This window comes from Balaenoptera physalus (genome assembly GCF_965194825.1).
Source record: "Balaenoptera physalus genome assembly, chromosome: 6".
NCBI lineage: Eukaryota > Metazoa > Chordata > Mammalia > Artiodactyla > Balaenopteridae > Balaenoptera > Balaenoptera physalus.
In genome coordinates, this window is record NC_138885.1 from 138,178,396 (window position 1) to 138,196,252 (window position 17,857).

General features: G+C 65.2%; 1 protein-coding gene across 1 annotated transcript in view; it reads left to right on the plus strand.

The window, feature by feature from the left end:
* CROCC2 (ciliary rootlet coiled-coil, rootletin family member 2) overlaps positions 1 to 17,857 on the plus strand; it is a 59,703-nt gene extending 41,846 nt beyond the window's left edge. The window contains exons 18-27 of the mRNA XM_082466013.1: positions 1,934 to 2,047; positions 4,978 to 5,121; positions 8,224 to 8,441; positions 9,052 to 9,211; positions 10,110 to 10,277; positions 10,784 to 11,141; positions 11,427 to 11,614; positions 12,405 to 12,525; positions 13,277 to 13,389; positions 16,810 to 17,857. Coding sequence (XP_082322139.1) covers positions 1,934 to 2,047; positions 4,978 to 5,121; positions 8,224 to 8,441; positions 9,052 to 9,211; positions 10,110 to 10,277; positions 10,784 to 11,141; positions 11,427 to 11,614; positions 12,405 to 12,525; positions 13,277 to 13,389; positions 16,810 to 16,848 — 1,623 coding nt within the window. The 3' untranslated portion in view covers positions 16,849 to 17,857. The remainder of the gene's footprint in view (positions 1 to 1,933; positions 2,048 to 4,977; positions 5,122 to 8,223; positions 8,442 to 9,051; positions 9,212 to 10,109; positions 10,278 to 10,783; positions 11,142 to 11,426; positions 11,615 to 12,404; positions 12,526 to 13,276; positions 13,390 to 16,809) is intronic.

Here is a 17,857-nt window from a genome sequence, read left to right on the forward strand (position 1 = left end):
CACTCACCTGACCATCCATCTATTCAACCACTCAACCAGTCACCCATCCATTCACTTAAAGATCCTTCCCTCTGTCCACACACTCAGCTGCCCATCTATATCCACTGATTATCCATGTGTCTGATTATCCCTCCGTCCATCTGATCAGCCGGCCAGCCAGGCATCACTGTGTCCATCCATCAGCCACCCACCCGACCAGCCTCCCATCCCGCAGGCTGCTGGAGTTCAGACACTGGGCAGGTAAAAGCTACCCTCCGAGTCCAGGCTGCTCCAGCATTCCGTGCCACCCTGGAGCATGCGCTGTTGAGTGAATGGAACAGACAAGTAAACACATTCATGTGGGTTGTCACACTGTGACAGGACTCTCAGATGCTGGTACAAACTACCGATTGCGGGAGAAGAGTTACAGTAGCAGGAATAACCAAGGTTTATTGTCAGACTCTGCATCTCTAGTTTGATTCTCACAGTGCTGTGAGGTGCACGCTCTTATCGGCCCCCTTTGACTGGTGGGAAACAGAGATTCACAGACGTTGAATAACTTGCCCAGAGTGGCACGGTACACCTGCTGGGCAGTGGGGACCGTGTCCTTGGCCACTCCGCTTTCCTGCTTCCTGAGAGTGAGGACGGCGTGTCGAGGGTGGGGTTTGAAGGAGATCAGGAGGCTGTGGTAGAGGGAGGGCATCACACGAATGTCCGGAGAGGGCAGAGCCCCGGTTTCAACTGTGCACTAGGGTGACTCACAGAACTCCAGGAAGCGCTACACTTGCAATTAGTTTTATTGTAAAGGACACAGGTCAGGGCGAGCCCAGTGGAGAGACACAGGGACGGGCTCTCTCTCCGCAGTCAGGGCAGGTCAGCCACTGGCACATTAGGGTGTTTACCGGCCGGTAAGCTCCAGGGTTTTATTGGGTGGTGTGGGTGTGATGGTCTCAAATCAGGGTCCAGCCCCCTCCCAGAGGTTGGGTGGTCAGGCTGATCTCAGCGGCTCACTGCCCCAGGGTTCTGACCACCTTGTTAGCACAAGCTCAGGTGTGGTCCCAGGGTCCCTCACTTGTGAAATTCCGGGGGTTTAGAGGCTCCCCCAGCACCCAGGGCAAAAAGCAGACACACTCTTTGTTACAGACCTTCTCCCAGAGATTGCCGTGCACAGGCCAGCAAGTGGGAATACACACTCCTACACCCGCCTCTGTAGCACAAGGATGAAGAGGACACACAATGTTCTGGGACTTTCTCTTCTCAGGATCAACAGATCTGGGGTCTTTCCACACTGTTCAGAGCGCGATGGTTCTTTTTCACAGCTGCATGACGCCCTCACGTGTGCAGGACCCCCCTTTGTTCTGTTGGCCTCCCTTCGGTGGGAGTCTTGCTGCCATTATAAATAACATTATAAATACTCATCGGAGACCCCGAGCGTAGGTCATGCACGTCTCCAGGCTGCCCTCCCCAGCGGGCCTGGCATGGAGAGGATGTGCATTTGTGACTGACAGGCATTGCCAAATCTCTGCCACCTCACAGCCTGATGACAGAGCAGGGGTCCCTCCCACCTCGGGGCTGGTGGGTGAAATGCAGCATCTCTGGGGGCTCACACGCACCCCCTCACCCTCAGCGACACGGAGCACTTGGGGAGGTTAAGAACCATTAGCGGTTCCTGCTCTGTGCCTGGAGCGGCTGGAGGGCTCCAGGGAGGAGGTGGCCCGTGAAGCCCCCTGACCTGCGCTGGGAAAGAGCAGGTATTGGGCAGATGCAGGTGGGGTAGGGGAGCTGCCTGACCGCAGGCTGGGAGGCTGGACCTACCCCCTCAGGATGCAGCTGCCTCTGAGGGGCTCCTCCTCCCAGAGCCTGCGTCCTGGCAGGGCCGTGGCACCCAGAGCTCTGCTGAGCCTCTCCTCAGAGCCCCCCAGCCCTCTCACGAGCACCCCACCCCGTCGCCCAGGCCCTGGCTCTGAGGGAAGCGGAGACCAGCCAGCTGAGGGAGGAACTGTCCCGGGCCGCGTGGGAGCTGGAGCTGGTGCAGCAGGAGGCCCAGGGCCGGCAGGAGCGAGCCGAGGTGAGCCCGCACCCCAGCCAGAACGGGACACCTGGCCTGGCCGCCTGCACAGCCCAGCAGGGGCGGCAGACCCCCAGAGGCGCCCCCTCCCTGCCTGGTCCCAGGGATGCATCCCTTCCAACCAACCCACCCAAGCCTCCGTTTCCCCCAGGGATCTCCAGATGCCCTGCTGGGAGGGGACAGTGTCTCCGCGGGAAGCAAAGGCTATGGGGTGGGACAGGGGTGGGGGGCAGCAGGCCAGTCACCTTCGTGCCACTGGGCAGAAGCCAGAGAGGGGAGGGCCTGGCACCAGCAACAGAGGGGGCAGACCCAGGCTTGTGCCCGCCAGCCCCCCAGCCCCCGGCCTTCCCTGTCTGACCTCAGCTGCCTGTGGCACAGCATAGCTGTAGGAGGCTCCGAGGGCCTCTTGGGGCTGACTCTCTGGAGAGGCCCCTCCCAAAGGAGAAACCCAGCCAGGTAGGCCGGCGTTGTAACTGAGGCAAACGCTCACCGGAAACGACCCCGTAGAGAATCCCCAGCAGAGCCGGAGGGAGGCGTCCGCCGAGGGGCCAGAGGGACCCCAGCAGGTAGCAGCCCACCCTGGGCCAGTGGACAGAGGCCCACACGTGCATGGAGGCCACTGTGGGCAGCCAGCTGGGGTCACCCGGGGCCCCTGACTCCTCTTCAGGAGCCCACGTCTGGGGGGGACAGGGCAGGCAACAGCAACTAAGACTCTGGGGAGTAGGGGTGGCAACCCTGGGGTCCTGTGCCCCACCCCACGGGCGGGGCTGGGCACCGCTGCGGTCGCCGGCAGGGTAGCCTCGGCCTGTTTACGGAGTGGTGCCAGGCCCCGGGTGGGTGATGCGGAGGCCAGGGTCCTGCTGCTCACGGGAGGAGGGGGCCGGGGGGACGGCTCACGGTGAGGTCAGGCGACACAGCCCCCCTGCGGGTAGTGGGGGTGGTTGAGGGCAAGGCCGGACCCTGCTGCACACTCCCAGGGCTCCAGCCGCACCCAGTCGGCTCAGCTGGGCCAGCGCCACGTCTCCTCTGCTCCCTGCCTTTGTCCTTCCAGCCTGCCCACCTTCATTTCTCACCCCGGTCCCTGGTGTGTCCCCAGCCCCAAGGGTGCGGGGTTGGATGCTCCCCTGGTGCTGCATTAATGACCCAGTGAGCCCATGGACAAGTGAGTGGATGGAACGCAGGCTGCAGGGCTGGGTGGCGACCCTCTGACCCCACAAGCGGGGCCATGCTCAGTGACCGCAGGACAGGCCTCCTGGACGAGGGCAGGACGCCCAGATGGCAGGGCCTGGGGAGGCCAGGCAGTTTGTTCCGACCTACCGGACAGTGGGGGGAGGGGCGCTGGGCAGGGGAAAGAGTGTTGCAATTAGGAGTTGGCTGCCAGGGTGTTTCCTCACCCCGTCCCGATGCAGCGACCCGGATCCCCAGGTCACTAGCTGAGAAGTCCTGGGCAGCTCCTGGCACCCGGGAGAGTGTTGCCTAAGAGCCGCGCTCCCTGGAGCCCCCGCCCTGCTCTGTTCTGCCCCCGAGGCCAGATGGCCCCTCCATGGGCACAGCCGCGAGTGGTGTGGGAGCCCCATGGGACTGGGGCCTCCTTCCCCCTAGCTGCTCTCTCGGCCCACCCTGTGGTCAGGGGGCCAGGAAAGACCCCAAGACCCGGGAGCGGAGGCCCCGGCTCGCAGAGGGGCCTCTCTGGGAGTTTTCCCTAGAGCTGGCTCTGAGTCTCCCCCTGGATGGGCGGCGGGGGGGGGGGGGCCTGCCCGCCAGCTGGGCTCTTCCGGGAGCTCATTAAGGGCTCTTTTGCCACCACGGCTTGGAAAATGGAAATTAAAACCCACTGAGAGGGGAGGGTGGGGAGAAATGCCAGCCAAGGAACACCGGTTGTGGGGTGACCTACGAGCAAGCCCCCCGTAGGTGGAGGGGCTCCCGGCTTTGCCCTGTGGTTCATGACCCCGAAGAGGCAGCCCTTCCACCCCCACCCCACCCTGCCCACACCACGCACTCACTGCAGCCTCGCTAGGGCTGTCCTGGGGGCACAGCCAGACGTGGCCGTCCAAGGTGACGCTTCTCAGCGGAGACGGACAGCAGGGGCCAGGAACAGAGGCGGCGCCAGCAAGGTTCCATCCCCGAGAGCAGGAGGCTTGGCCTGATAGAGCCCCAGCCTGCCAGAGCCCTCAGGCAGTGGCCTGCAAACTGGGGGGGGGAGGGGTCTCCCAGAGACCCAGTGGGGCGCAGCAGGGCACCAGGCCTCCCCGGAGCACAAAGCCGGCTCTGTCCCTCGCCCCAGCAGAGGAAACTGCCCCTGGGGGCCCAGACCACCCCGGGGCCGGGTGGCGGGGGTGTGTCCTGGCCAGGAGGCTGGGCTGGGCCTCGGGCTCAGGGTAAGCAGGTGGTGTCTTCGTTCATGGGCAGGAGGGGTTCGAGCACCGCCACGGCCAAGCCTGTGGCCCAGAGGACCCGCTGCTCCAGGTGCCCCTCGGTTAGTTCTAGAGGAGCGTCTTGGGCGCTGTGGCCACAGGAAAGCAGATTCAGGCCAAGCTGAGTCCCGCCCGAATGGACATCCAATCGGAGCGTAGCCGCGTGTCCGAATAGGGACGACCTACGCCCAAGGGGTGCAGGCAGAGCCCCCGACCCCTCCCGGACATGTCGCGGGTACTCACACACTTAGAGCCTGGGGGCGTCCCCCGACCCACCCACCTGCTTGAAAGTTCAGGGGGCAGAGTCAGCCCTTCCCATGGGAAGCTCCCCCCACCCCGGGACCTCTGCCCCGCCCCCCTCACTGCTGGGACCCTCAGGAACCGGCATTGGAGGCATTGGCCGTGGTCATCCAGAGCCCCAGGCCCACCTTATGCGGCCCGAGCCGGCTGCCCGTGGGGGCCTGAGCCTACCGCCAGGCGCGCTTGACGCTGCGGCCGGCTTGCTGCTCCCCCCAGGCCGCCATCAGCGCCACGACCGCGGACCTGAAGGCCCTGCAGGCCCAGTTTGGGGACGCCATCTCGGCCCGTCAGAGGGAGGCCAGGGCTCTGGGCGAGAGGCTCCGGGAGATGGCGGCCGAGCGGAGCAGCGCCAGGCGAGAGGTGAGGCAGGGCGGGAAGGGGGGCTCCCGCGAGGCAGGTGTGACCTGAGGGGTAGGAGGGGACCCGCATGCAGGACCCACCTTCGAACAGGCCGTGGGGGGACCCCGGGCGAGACGGTGCTGAGCGGGTGCAGCCCGCACGCAGCGTGAGGCCTGGACGCCGCCGGACCAGGCCCTGGGGGGCGAGACTGCCCTGGGCGGGGGGGGACACGCAGAGTGAGTGGGGTGTCCAGGGGCAGCCGCGCGCAGGCCCTGCCAGGGCCCAGAGGCCGTGCAGGCCCCCGGAGCCTCGTGAGGTGTCCCGGGGTGGGGGCCGGTCTGGGCCCAGGCCGGCGGAGCTCGGCAGGCAGGCCGGGAGGTGTTTCTGAAGGGGATTTGACGGGACTTGGGGACGCCGGGAGGGGGAGGGCAGGCGGGCACAGGGATTGGGGCTGGGGGAGGGGCCCCGGGGCCCGGCGACCTCATGCACTCCCCGGGCCGGGCGCCAAGGCTGGCAGGCGGGCGGGGGGGCGGCCAGCAGTGAGGAGAGGGGCTGCGCCCTCCCCCGGCACCCCGAGCCGGGCCAGGAGAGGACGAGAGCGTGATTGAACATGACAGCCTGTTTACTTTGGCCCCCAAAGAGAAAGGTCTCCTTTCAACAGATTTCGAAGTCAGGCCCGGTCAGCGACCACACGGGGAAGCAGAATGAGATTTTAAAACTGGGGGCGGCAGGGGGAGGAGCCGGGGAGACCAGGGGCACGTTTGTGCTGGTGGGTGAAGGGAGAAAGCAAGGCCTCGTGGGAAGTTCAGGTTCCCCGATCGGCCGCCCCCAGAAAGGAGAGGGGGGCCCCAGAATGGGGACGGGGTGATGGGGAGGCTGAGGCGGGTGAGGGGGGCAAGGGGAACAATGGCAGAGAGAGGGAGCCCAGAGGACCCTCCCAGGCGCCAGGCTGGCCCAGAGTTGCCATGGAAACCATAACATTTTCACAGCCTTTAAACTGGAGGAACGTCCAGGCCTCTCACAGCCGTGCCTGAGGTCCACACGCGCGTGCGTGTGTGTGTGTGTGCGTGTATCACACGCAACACATACACCTCCTGTGCACATGGGGACCACACCCCCATGCACACATGTGCACACACAGTGACAGTGCACACACGTGCACTCATGCGTGGACACAGCACTCACACATGCAAACACACATGGACACCACGTCTGTGCAACAAGCAGCACACGCGGCTCCGAGAGTACACACGTATATGAGCATCACACGTGTGTGTGAATGGACACGTGGGCACGCATGTCTGCACATAGGTGTGTGCAGACGCACACACCACACACTCACGCATGCTGTGTGCATACACACGTGTGTGCTTGCACATGCATGCACACACGTGAACACGCACACACAGGCCAGCGCCCCTCAGCAGCCCCTCCCCTGCTTTCCCTCCTCCGTGCAGAGCCCTCGGGTCACCTCCCTGCAGGAGATTTCAAAAGAGGCTGTTTATACAATTTCTAGTAAAGAAATAATTATTATAATCACATTAAGAGATTTGGCTGTAAAATTCCTGTAAAAGGGATGGTTGTTCTCATGAGGCGGAGGGCGGGGCGGGGGGGCTCCCCCGCGTTTGTTTTGCTTGTTTTCATCTCCTCGGCCCTGGGAAATGAAAACAGCTTCTTTTATGATGGATAGGCCCTTTCGCTGGTCCTTGACCTTCGGGGTGGATTTCTGCTGAGCTCGGCGGAAAATGCTCTGCACAGTTGTGGCTCCCACATGTGGGGGGCGGGAGGGGAGCGGAGGGGGGCCTTTCCCAAAAACAGAACAACAATAACAGCCGGCGGACGCGGGAGCCAGGCCGGCCAGGGGCCTGGACAGTGTCCCGCTGAAACAGCCAGCAAAGTGGGGCTCGCTCCGGCAAACCAGCGCCCGGACGTGGCTCCATTTCTGTGGCTTCCCCCGCCGGCTTCCTCCACCTCCTCCTCTGGGGCACGCCTTCTCCAGAGTGCGCCGTGGTCGGTGGGGAGACCAGGGATCCCGGCCGAGCCCCAGAGCCCGCGCGTCGGGCTGGGCTGCCCCTTCCCGGGGTCTGCACTCCCTCCAGCACCTCCCACCAGAGGGTGAGCCCGGGGGGCCCTGAGGCAGCTCGCGTCCCAGGGCGGTTAGGAACCCTGGCCGCCACCGACGCTTCAGCTCGGCTCTCAGCCCCACAAAACCACGGAGCCACAGGCCCTGCCTGGAAGCCAGGGGGTGAGGAGGGCCCCGGAGCAGGGGATGACACAGATCCCGGCTCCAGCGCGGTGGGAGTCCCCCTCTGGGCCCGGAGCAGGTCTGGCAGGGGACGAGGACACGCCTGCAGCCTCTCCCCCTCCTCGGGTCAGCTCACAGAGGTGCGGAGTGGCCTGAGGCCAGGGTCCGGGCTGCTGGGCCCTGAGGTCCCCACCGGCTCCACAGCCTTCCCATCCTGGGGCCTCTGCTGCCCTCACCCCTGGGGTTTAGGAGGCCCTCGATTCTGTGGCGGGCACCTTGAACCGTGCTCCTGTGACAGCGACAGCCCGGTCCGGGCGGCTCTGCTGCGGCCAGAGGACGCTGAGGGCGCCGTTGCCCAGAGACCTGGCCTCCCCTCCCCCTACCTCACCGAGAGGGAGCCGAGGCCCGAGGCAGTGGACATGCCCGTGGCCGTGCAGGGCTCCGGAGCCGGGGCTGCTGAGGCGGCTCTCCACACCAGGCTGGGCGGTGGCCCGGGGGCCACACCCTTACTGAAGGGGAGGAGCCGCCCGAGGGACACAGGTGGGGACAGTGCCGAGGTGTGGGCGGAGCTGTGTCCCACACAGGCCCTGCTGACTGGTGACCAACGTCCCCAGGGTCCAGGGAGGGAGCGCAGGGCAGCACCAGGGTCAGGAAGGGCCAGGGTGTCTCCTGCCAGGGCTCTGGGACGGGCCCCCGTGAGCCGTCCTGCAGCCTCAGCGGCGTGGGCAAAGCCGGGCTGCCTGCTTCTCCTTCGAGCACTTGACGACTCGGGGCGGGGGTGGGTGGGGCGCTGGCGCTGCCAGAGCAGAGCCAGAGGCCACAGTTGACCCTGGCCCGTGGCCCCCAGCTGGTCCCTAGAGCTGCACACTCCTCCCCAGGCCGAGAGGCTGCGGGCACAGCTGCACGAGACCCAGGAGGGGCTGGCCGCCCTGCGCCGGGAGCTGCAGGGCAGCGAGGAGAGCCGGGAGGGGCTGCACAGGGAGGCCCAGGACGCCCGCCGGGCGCTGGAGGACGAGGCCCGAGAGAAGGACATGCTGCGGGATTCCAACACCGAGCTGCGGGCCACCATCCGCAGAGTCGAGCAGGAGAAGGCCAGGTAGGGCGGCCGCCCCACCGAGCAGCCCTGGTCCTATTGAGCTGGGCCAGATGATGGTGAAGCGGACACACCAAGGGGACCCAGGGTGCCAGCTGCCCATCCAAAGGGTCTACGGTGCTGGCCCAGGAGGGGGAGGCTGGGACGCCGTCAGGCCTGTCCTCACCCTCAGGAAGTTCCGTTCAGCAGGCAAGACAGGCCCCAAGTGGCCAGAAGGAGACGGCCCAGGGCCGGGGAGCAGAGGGAGGCCGAGGACCTGGTCAGTGGCTCCAGGATGCCCACCAGAGGCAGGACAGCCTGGCCGGAGCTGCGGCCCTCCCCAGGGAGCGGCGGAGGTGCCGGCGGATGCTGGACGCTGGGCCTCTGGGAGCGTGGCTAGAGGGAGGGTGTGGGGAGAGGGGCTGAGACACAGTGAGGGGCCCGGCCAGCTGGGCAGTCGGACCCAGACAGAGGCGTGCCCCAGGAGGCTGGGCTTCGGGACACTCGAATCGGACGTGGGGAGTGTCTGGCTGGAGTGAGGCGGGCAGCCTGCCGGGTGGCCAGGACCGTCACCTCGGGGGATGCCGGAGCCCCCAGGGAGCTCCCCGGCCCAAGGTTGTGACCCCCTGCTCAGCTTTCAGCGCTCCAAGGAGGAGAGTGAACGGAAGGTGCTGGTGCTGGAGGAGGCCCGGGCAGCGGCCCAGAAGGAGGCCGGCAAGCTGCGGGCCCTTCTGCAAGGGGCAGAGCAGGCGCGGGCAGACGCCCACCGGCAGCTCCAGGAGCTACGCAGACAGGTGAGGGGCCGCCCTGGAGCCCACACCCCTCCGGGAGCGCCCCCCACCTCCCCAGACTTGGAGCCACAGCAGAAGGGCCCTGCTCAGACTCACGGGGTCTGGGTTGGGTCTGCCTGTGGGGCACAAGGACAAGTCCCAAACCTACTGGCTTAAAACAATCATTCGGACGCCCACGGACCCTGAGGACCAGGAGTTCAGCCAGGGCGCCACGCGGAGGGGACGGCTTGGCTCTGCCCCACGAGGCGCACGCCGAGGAGGCGCCACTCCACAGAGGGACCGACGGTGGGGCTCTCCCAGCACGTCTTCTCAGGCGTCCGGTGGCTGATGCTGGCTGTCGGGGGGATGAGGTGGGCAGCTCCCGTGGCCCCGAGTGGCCTGGGTTCTTCCCGTCGCGGCCGCCTCAGGGCTCAGGGTGAACAGATGGGTACTGCTTCATCCTTTAGCCTTGGCGTCTGAGGTCACGGCCACTTAACACTGACCACCTTGGTCTCAAGCCCACCCAGGAGGGCCCTAGACCGCCCTTCAAAGTGTGCACACCCAGTTTTGCCAGACTTCTGCAGACAAATTGGTTGGTGAACTGTCTACAGTAGGCACGGGCACAGGCACCCTTCCTCGCTGGAGTGGCCTCTGCACCAGCATTTTTCACGTCTCTGGGCTCCACAGAGTGTCCTGGCCCCAGAGACGAGACACCGGGAGAGGGTGTGGAGTGGCCGAGAGAGTCAGCTCCAAGGGCCTGGTCTTGCGGGGGGCACGGCACAGACCCCAGGCTGGAAGTGGACATGGCCTTAGCCTCCCCAAGTGCAGTCTGCTGCCCGGGAGGGAGGCCTCCCCCAGCCCCCCCTGCCCTCCTGGCACAGAGGCCCAGACGACGCCCTCAGTGTAGACCCCACACACCCAGGTGATGTCACTGGAGGCCGAGAACCAGAGGAAGAGCCAGGAGCTGTGCCGTATGCAGGTCCGGGGCGCACAGGGCGCACAGCAGCAGCAGCAGAGCCAGCAGGAGGCGCTGGAGCTGCAGAGGCTGGCGGCCGAGGCACAGGCAGCCAGAGAGCGCTCGCAGAGGGAGGTAGGAGCCCAGCAGCACCCAGGGCTTCCCGTCTGGCAGGCGCGGGGCCGCAAGCTGGGGGACTGGCTGTCTCCCCCCGAGCCTGGGCACTTCCTGAGAGGCTGTGGCGTCTCCGTGTATCCCCCATTCACTCATGAGTATTCAGAGGGCACTTTGCCTGAGTCCACGGAGGAACCATCCCAGGGGATGGGGGCACAAGTCAGGCCGCGAGAAGGGTCTGCCTGGGGCTGGCCCCACGCAGGCCAAGGAGGGGACAGCCTGGGGCCACCGCCCCATCTGGCCAGGGTTGTGTGGCTGCCAGTGGGCTCTGCTGCCTGCCAGGACCTGCTCCATGGTTCTGGGGTGTCCCTCCCCACCTGGGCTCAGGTGTCCCCATAGTCAGACAGGGGGTGGGAAGGAGGTCCAGGGCCCCCTAGCTGTGACATGCCGAGGAGGGGGTAAGGCCAAGAGGTCTGGGGAGTCTTCAGAGGGCAGGTGGGTCTGGAGCCCCCGAGTCCCTCCCACAGGTCCTGAGGCTGCAGCAGACACTGGAGGAGGTGGAAGCCAGGGCCGAGGCCCGGGAGAAGCAGCTGGAGGAGGGCCTCTGCGAGAGCCAGGGCGCCGAGCGGACCCTCCGGACCGAGCTGCACGGCGTCACCAGGAAGCTGCAGCAGGCCAGCGGCACGGCCGATGGCCTCCAGGCTCGCCTGGACAGGGCCTGCCGCCGGGTCGGCAGCCTGGAGCAGGAGCTGGCCCAGGCCGAGGGCGCCAGGCGGGAGGTGGAGGCCCAGCTGGTGCGGCTGTGGTCCACGCTCCGCCTGGGCCTGGGGCTCCGGGGACAGAGCCCCATGGCCTCCCCTGAGCGGCCCGGCTCCCCCACCAAAGGTCAGTGTCCTCCGTGGCTTCAGGCAGGCTCCTGTCCCAGCTGTGTCACCCTCCTGGGGCAGTCACCCCCCCCTAGGGTTCATGACCCTCGGGTTAGGGTTAGGGTTAGGAATCCAAAGGAGGGATGTCTGGGAGCAGATCCAGCAGGAGAGAAGCGGGGGCCTGAACCCTGTGCCCCCCCCAAGCTCCCCATGGCTGGGGACGGCAGAGAGAAAGGGGGACAGGGCACCTGCGTGTCTGTCACCGCATCCCCACCACGCTCTCTCAGTCGTCACTGTCCTGCAGGCTCAGAGGGCACCCAGGGTTACCCTGGGCGGCAGAGTGCCAGTGCCAGCACCCCCGGCCGATCCCGCTCGCCGCTCCGATGGCCCTCGCCTGCCCCGGGAGACCGCAGCACAGAGGGGGCCGTGGCCTCGGTGAGGGACGCCCTGAGGGACTTGGCGCAGAAGCTGCGGGATGCCCAGCGGGAGCGGGTAAGGGGGGCGGGGAGGACCTGTCCTGGAGGCTGCAGGAGACGGCGAGGAGCCGCTCACTCGGTCTGCTGTCCTTCTGTCTGTCCGTCCTGAATCCACTGAGACCCTGGCAGGACCCTGAGGGATAAATACCAATAAATACCAGCATCCCTCGAAACCCAGCTGCCCCATTGTCCAGGGCTGCCTTCCGTCCTCAGATCAGGCAGCAGTGCCCATCCTCTGAAGAACCAACCCAGGGGCTGGCCAGGTCCCCCCTAGAGTGCCCCAGTGACCCCACCCTGCTGCCCCGGGGATCCCTCAGGGCAGTGCATGAGCTGCCCCCGCCAGATTCGCCAGACTCGAAGGGGCGAGGGTGGGAAAAGACAGACTGACAGTGACCGGGCCCTGGCCCGGGGTCCTCCACGGACACCTGTTCACCTTCCACCGCCCCACCCGGCCCCGCCCGACCAGTGCCAGCCCCAGGGATGGGCTCCAGCACCACACAGGCCCAGATCCCGGCGGGGGGCCGTCCCTGCAGGTCACCCTGACCCCACCTACGGGCCGGCTCCTGTGCCCCTGCAGGCCCTGCTGCCCCGCTCTGTGTCCGTCCCGCACAGCTGGACACGGGAGCCCAGCCGCCACTCCGGCCCTCGGTGCCCCCCGCCCCGCACCTGCAGGCCAGCCCAGCCGCCCACCGCCCCCTCCCGCCCGAGCAGCCATGAGCTGCCCCACCCGACCCTCTAGCCCGGTACTTGGCCCTCCACCCGCCCACGCCCACCAGCTGCCCCCTGACCTTGGTTCTCCCGCCCAGGATGCCTGGCGCTGCCAGGTGGGGAGCCTGAGCAGCCAGCTGAGCGAGGCCGAGAGCGAGCGCGCCCGAGCCCAGAGCCACGCGGGGCAGCTGCAGAGGGCGCTGGCCGAGGCAGAGGAAGGTGGCTGCCCTTCCCCACCCTGCCCCGGGCACCACTGCAAGGGCCCCCAGAGCCCACCTCCTGGCACCGCAGGGGTCCATCCCGGGAGCTGCTCGGGCTCGGGCCACGGGGCCAGACCCCGGAACCAGCGTGCCCCCCCACCCCGAGGTGCCCCAGCACCTGGCAGCTGGTGGGTCTTTCTCAGCCGTGGCTTCCCCGTCACAAGGCAGTAAAGTCCAGAGGCCTCCAAGGCCCTCCCCGACCTGGCCCCCAGGTCCTCCGCCACGCCGGCCTCCTGCAGTCCCACCTCTGGGCATCTGCACGGGCTGTGCCCGCCGCCCAGAGCCCTCTTCCCACATCAGCTCCTCAGAGGGAGGCCCCCTGCCCTGCTGGTCACCCCACCTCCTTTCTGTCCCCCTTCCCCCACTCCTGGGTCTGCCCAGGGGGCAGGCCCGGGCCTGGCACGGAGTCCAAGGGAGGGATGTCTGGGAGCAAAGCCAGCAGGAGAGAAGGAAGGGTGGGGAGGGGCCTGGAGTCCAGGCAGAGGGAGCTGGCACCCCAGACCTGCCCCCGGGGACCTTGAGCTTTGAGGCAGGATGGGAAGGGCAGGGTATTTTCAGAGGGGGGGTCTCTCCAGCCCCTACCATCTAGGTGCCGGTCACTTAAACTCACCGAGCCTCAGTTTCCCAGCCTGTGCAATGGGAGGGGCCGTCCCCGGGAGGCAGCCCCACAGACCTTGGGAGCCAGGCGAGCTGCCCCGCTTGCCCCACAGGCCGGCGCCAGGCGGAGGGTGAGCTGAGCAGCGCACAGGCCGCGCGGGCCCTGCAGGAGGAGGCGTCCCCGAGGCTGGAGCACCTGGCAGGCGCGGAGGGGCGGAGGTTCCAGGTGGGGGCGCCTCACACCGCAGGGCAGGGGGCGGGGTGGGGAGGAGGGCTTCTGGGGGAGGGCGGGTTCCAGGTCCCCGTGGGCAGTGGCACTGGCTGCGCTGGGCTGGGGCAGGCAGCCCCCGGGGAACCGGGCCCCCACAGAGCTCGTCAGGGCCACCCTGGCGGAGCCGTCTTTGCAGTGGTCCCAGCCCTTATTTTACAGATTTGCAGACACTGAGTCCTGAGCAGGGAGCGACTTGGCCCCGGTGGCACAGTCGGCGAGGGGCCGAGTCAGGGGCAGACCCCCGGCCTCCCAGGTCTGCGCTCTCGGCGGCAGGCATAGGGTGGCACTGGCCTAGCCTTGGAGCTCTCCAGATGTGTGGGGTCATAGTTATGCTGCCGCGGGACCGCATTTCCTTCTGTGACACTCAGACATGGAAGGAGATTGCACAGGGTGGAGGTGGGTAAACACGCCACGTGCTGGCCTTTGGGGTGTGAAGGCGGCCACGGGGGTGAAGTCTTCCGGTGAGGATCTGGGCCTGGGGTGGGGGCCAGGCCTGGGCGGACGGGGGCTGGCCCGGACCCCCCTCATTGCACCCCACCCAGGCCCACAAGTCCAAGGAACCCTGGGCTGTGCTAAGATCCCTCGGCAGGACAGGGCCGGGGCTCAGCCGGGTCTGGGCCGCTGTGGCTCCTTGAGGACCTCAGAGCGCCAAGAACAGCGCACCTGGCTCAGGGGGTACAGGCCCCAGAGGCGGCCACCCCCAGGTGTCAGGGAATCGGGCCCCCCGGCCCCATGCTGAAAAGATGAGGCTGACGGAGACAGCAGAGTGGAGGGGCTAAGGAGGAAACGGGCTCGGGTCCAGGCCCCCCCCATCCCAGTGCCTTGCGAGGAGGGACCGGGAGAGACGGCCTTGCAGGTCAGCACAGCAGTGAGCCGGGCGAGGCCTGTAGGGCCCCAGGGGCAGCCAGCAGGCAGGCCTCCCCTCAGAGGGCAAGTGCGGACGCCAAGCCTGCGCTGACTTGCTCCGTGCGGGGCTCGGCCTGGAGCCTGGTGGCAGGGGCCTGGGTCCCAGGTGCCCACTAGGCCAGGAGCCTCTGAGGAGGGGCCTCCTGCAGGCGATGGGCAGAGAGCAGAGAAGGAGCTCAGCATGGAAGACATTTGTGAGCTGAGAGGGGATTTCTGTTCCAAAGGCCCCAGTGGCTGCAGCTGCTGGGGAGAGGCTCGCAGGGCTCAGTCCCAGGGCCCCGGTGCCTGGCTGGGGGCTTGCGAGATGCCCAGGAAGTGTGGGGTCTGAGGAAGCAGGGGAGGCGGGGCCAGGCTGTGTTCCATTTTACACGTATGTCCACATGTATCTGTTCCATGCGCATTTGAAAATAGTGTTTCCTGTTTGCAGGTTACACGTTTTGAAATATACCTGTTAAACCAACCTTTACATCATTCAAATATTCCACCTTGATTCTGTCTCCTGGGTTTATCGAAGCTAAGAATCATGTGTGGAATTTTCCCAAGACAATTTCTTTGGGCAATGTCTCCTTTTATCTCTAAGGGTCTGTAATTTCTAGATCTCTCTGACACGCTCTAACGTTTGCTCACTGGTCTGGAGGCCTCTGTGCCCTGCTCCGTGCTATTTGTCTTGAATTTCTACTCTGCCCGACGCTGGCAGCGCCCCCACCGTCTCCTGACCCTGGCCTCTGCACTTCACTCTGTAGGTTTTTGGCCATCGTTTCATCAGCCTGGCTTTGGTTACAATTCTACCTTAGAGTCTTTCCCTTTCACAGGAGAATTTGCCCCACTTACAAGTTTTGTGATAACTTATGCTGTGCTTTTCTTCCATCGCTGATGAGACACCGGCCCCTTTAACGACTCCTCACGACTTCCTTTTTGTCCTTTCACTGTGGGGTCATCTGCCCGCCCCTTCCCTCCAGTGTCTGCATCCTGGTGTCATCCCTTGTCCCGTCTCTTGGTCACCGCTCGGGGGAGGGGGAGTGTTACAACAATTGAAGCGTTTTCCCCTAATATTCCGTGTTAAGTGTGAAGAGAATGTGTGTGTCACCTGAGCTCAGGGACCTCCCACGGCCACCCCCAGCAGCAGGGGTTCTGCACCTGTGCCCTGGCTCTGCTCTGCTCTGCTCTGAGGGCTCCCCTCCTCCAGACCTGCCCCAGTCCCTTCTTGCTCCTCAGCGCCCAGGCGGGGTCCCTGAAGAGCTGGCCCCTGAGTCTGAATCCCACCCCACGCCCTGCCCGCGTCTGCCGTTATGCTCACAGCAGCCCCCGCCGGCATCCTCCTTTCTGACGGCCCAGCTGCAAGTCACCATGGACGGCTGACTGCACTCCACGTGTGAGGCCCCTGTCCTTGGCCAGAAGTCCCGCTGGCCTGCCGGCCTGCCTGCGGGGCTGGGCTCCCTCCGGGCTCCCACACTTGGGAGGCTGGGTCCACCCTCCTGAGGCTCCGGGAAGCATCCCCGCGCAGCCGCGGGACTAGGTCCCGTTTCGCAGCTGTCTTCTGGACGCCTTCTCATAGGCTGCCCACCCCCGCCCCCCACCACGCTTGCCGCCCCGCCGGCCTGTGGCCCTGTAATGGACTAGGCCCACCCACCTGGGTACCCTCCCCTTGGGTGAACTCGGAGCCAATGGGCAGAGCCTTAATTACAGCTGCAGATCCCTTCGCCAATAACCTCACGTACGCGTGGGACAACACCGGCCGAAGGTCACGGGCCAACTCGGAACGCTGCCCTTCGCAGTTGGGTTCTGTTAAACACGTCAGCGGAGCTCTTCGTGAGCACAGATGGCTCCCTGAGTCAGGCTCACGTCCCACCTCTTCTGAGCGGGGCCTGTTTTTCCTTAGATTTCAGGTGCATTGTTTGTCCTCTGACCTCAGTGTCAGATGGTGTCAAGAAATGTGAGGGTGTTTTAGGTTATTGGAGCTCTTCCTTCCGGAGTAGGAGCCAGAGGGCCCGTCGACCTTTGAAATGTTTGGCCTGCGCGTGGGGAGCCCGCTCCGCGTGCAGGATCAAATCTACCTTCGGTTTATACAGGTTCTTTCCACTTCGAAACCGGCTCTTCCCCTCCCCCTACTCCCTGCAGCCCTCAGCCGCCCACCCTGCGCTCTGGGCCCTGCCCTCCCTTCCCTCCCCCCATCCCCTGCAGCCCTCAGCCGCCCACCCTGCGCTCTGGGCCCTGCCCTCCTCGCTAACCTCTAACTTCACCTTCTCTTCACGTCTCCCACCAAGGCTGGGAGGACTTAGGGTCTCCGTGGGCTTAGCCGCCCTGCCTGCTCTCCCTGCCGCCCCACGGCCCCGGCTGGCGCTGGTGTTTGCACCGCAGATGGTTTGCTCCCTGGCTCCCCCCTGGGCTCACCTTCTCGAGAACATCAGTTACCGTTTTCTGACACGATTCCCCTTTCTTGCAATAACTCTGTTCTCTTTTTGATTCGAGACCCTCAGATCAGATTCCGTGGACCGACTGCTCTCCTGAATCACAGTTGACCGCGTGCGACTCACGTAGTGATTCTTTTTCCTCCTTTTGAGAAGGGGGTCTGGTCTTATTCCGAGTTGGGGGTGCAGAGGAACCCATCAGGGGCGTCACGCGTCTCTGGCCAGATGTTTCAAGCCCCAAGGAGAGGCAGAGAGGAAGAGTCCAAGGGGAGACGTGGGGAGCAACAGCAGAGACAGCACTGAGTCTCCACCAGAACTTTCTGTTCCAGGAATAGGGAGGGTGAGGGCCCCGACCTCAGGGCAGAGCTGCGGGGGTGTCCCCAGGCTCCCCCCCACCCCCCGGCACTTGCCTGCCAGGGGAGTGGGGGCCTTCCTGGTGCCTCACCCACCGTGACCCTCGTCCCTGGGGGCCTCCCCTCCACACCCCCGCTGCCCCCTCCAGCCTCGGCCTCTGAGGTTCCCACGTGGGGTCTCCACACGGGGCGCAGACGGCTCTGCTGGATGTTGTTCACATATTCTCTACCCCTGTTCATTTTTCTGCTTGATCAAGTTTTTAGCAAAGTGTGTGTGCTAAAATCTATCCATCGTTTGTCCAATTTTTCTAAGAATTCTGGCAATTCTCAATTATCCTATTTTTAGGCCAGTTGGCTCCATATGCTCTCCATCTTTCGGGAACCCTCCAAGTCCCTGGTCTCCAGCTGAGGAAAGTCTTTCCCAATTTTTGTAACCTGTTGGTCATTGCGGTGGGCGCCCGGGAGGGGGTTCAGACACACCGCAGTCACCGGAGGCCCCGGGCACTCTCCACTCACAGCCAACCCAGGCTGCAGCGTTTCCAGCCGGCTGTGGGCTCAGGGTACGTGGCCACACTGCCTGCTGCCCACTGCCTGCACCATGTCCAGGCCAGGTTGCCAGGCGGCCAGCGTGAGCTAGAGCGAGGCTTGCATTTGACAACATCTTTCACTCTCATGGACTGGATTTTCCCCTCGTTTCACATAAGCCAATGTGTTTGTCAAGAGAAAGTTAATTAAAAACATATTTTTCTAATTAAA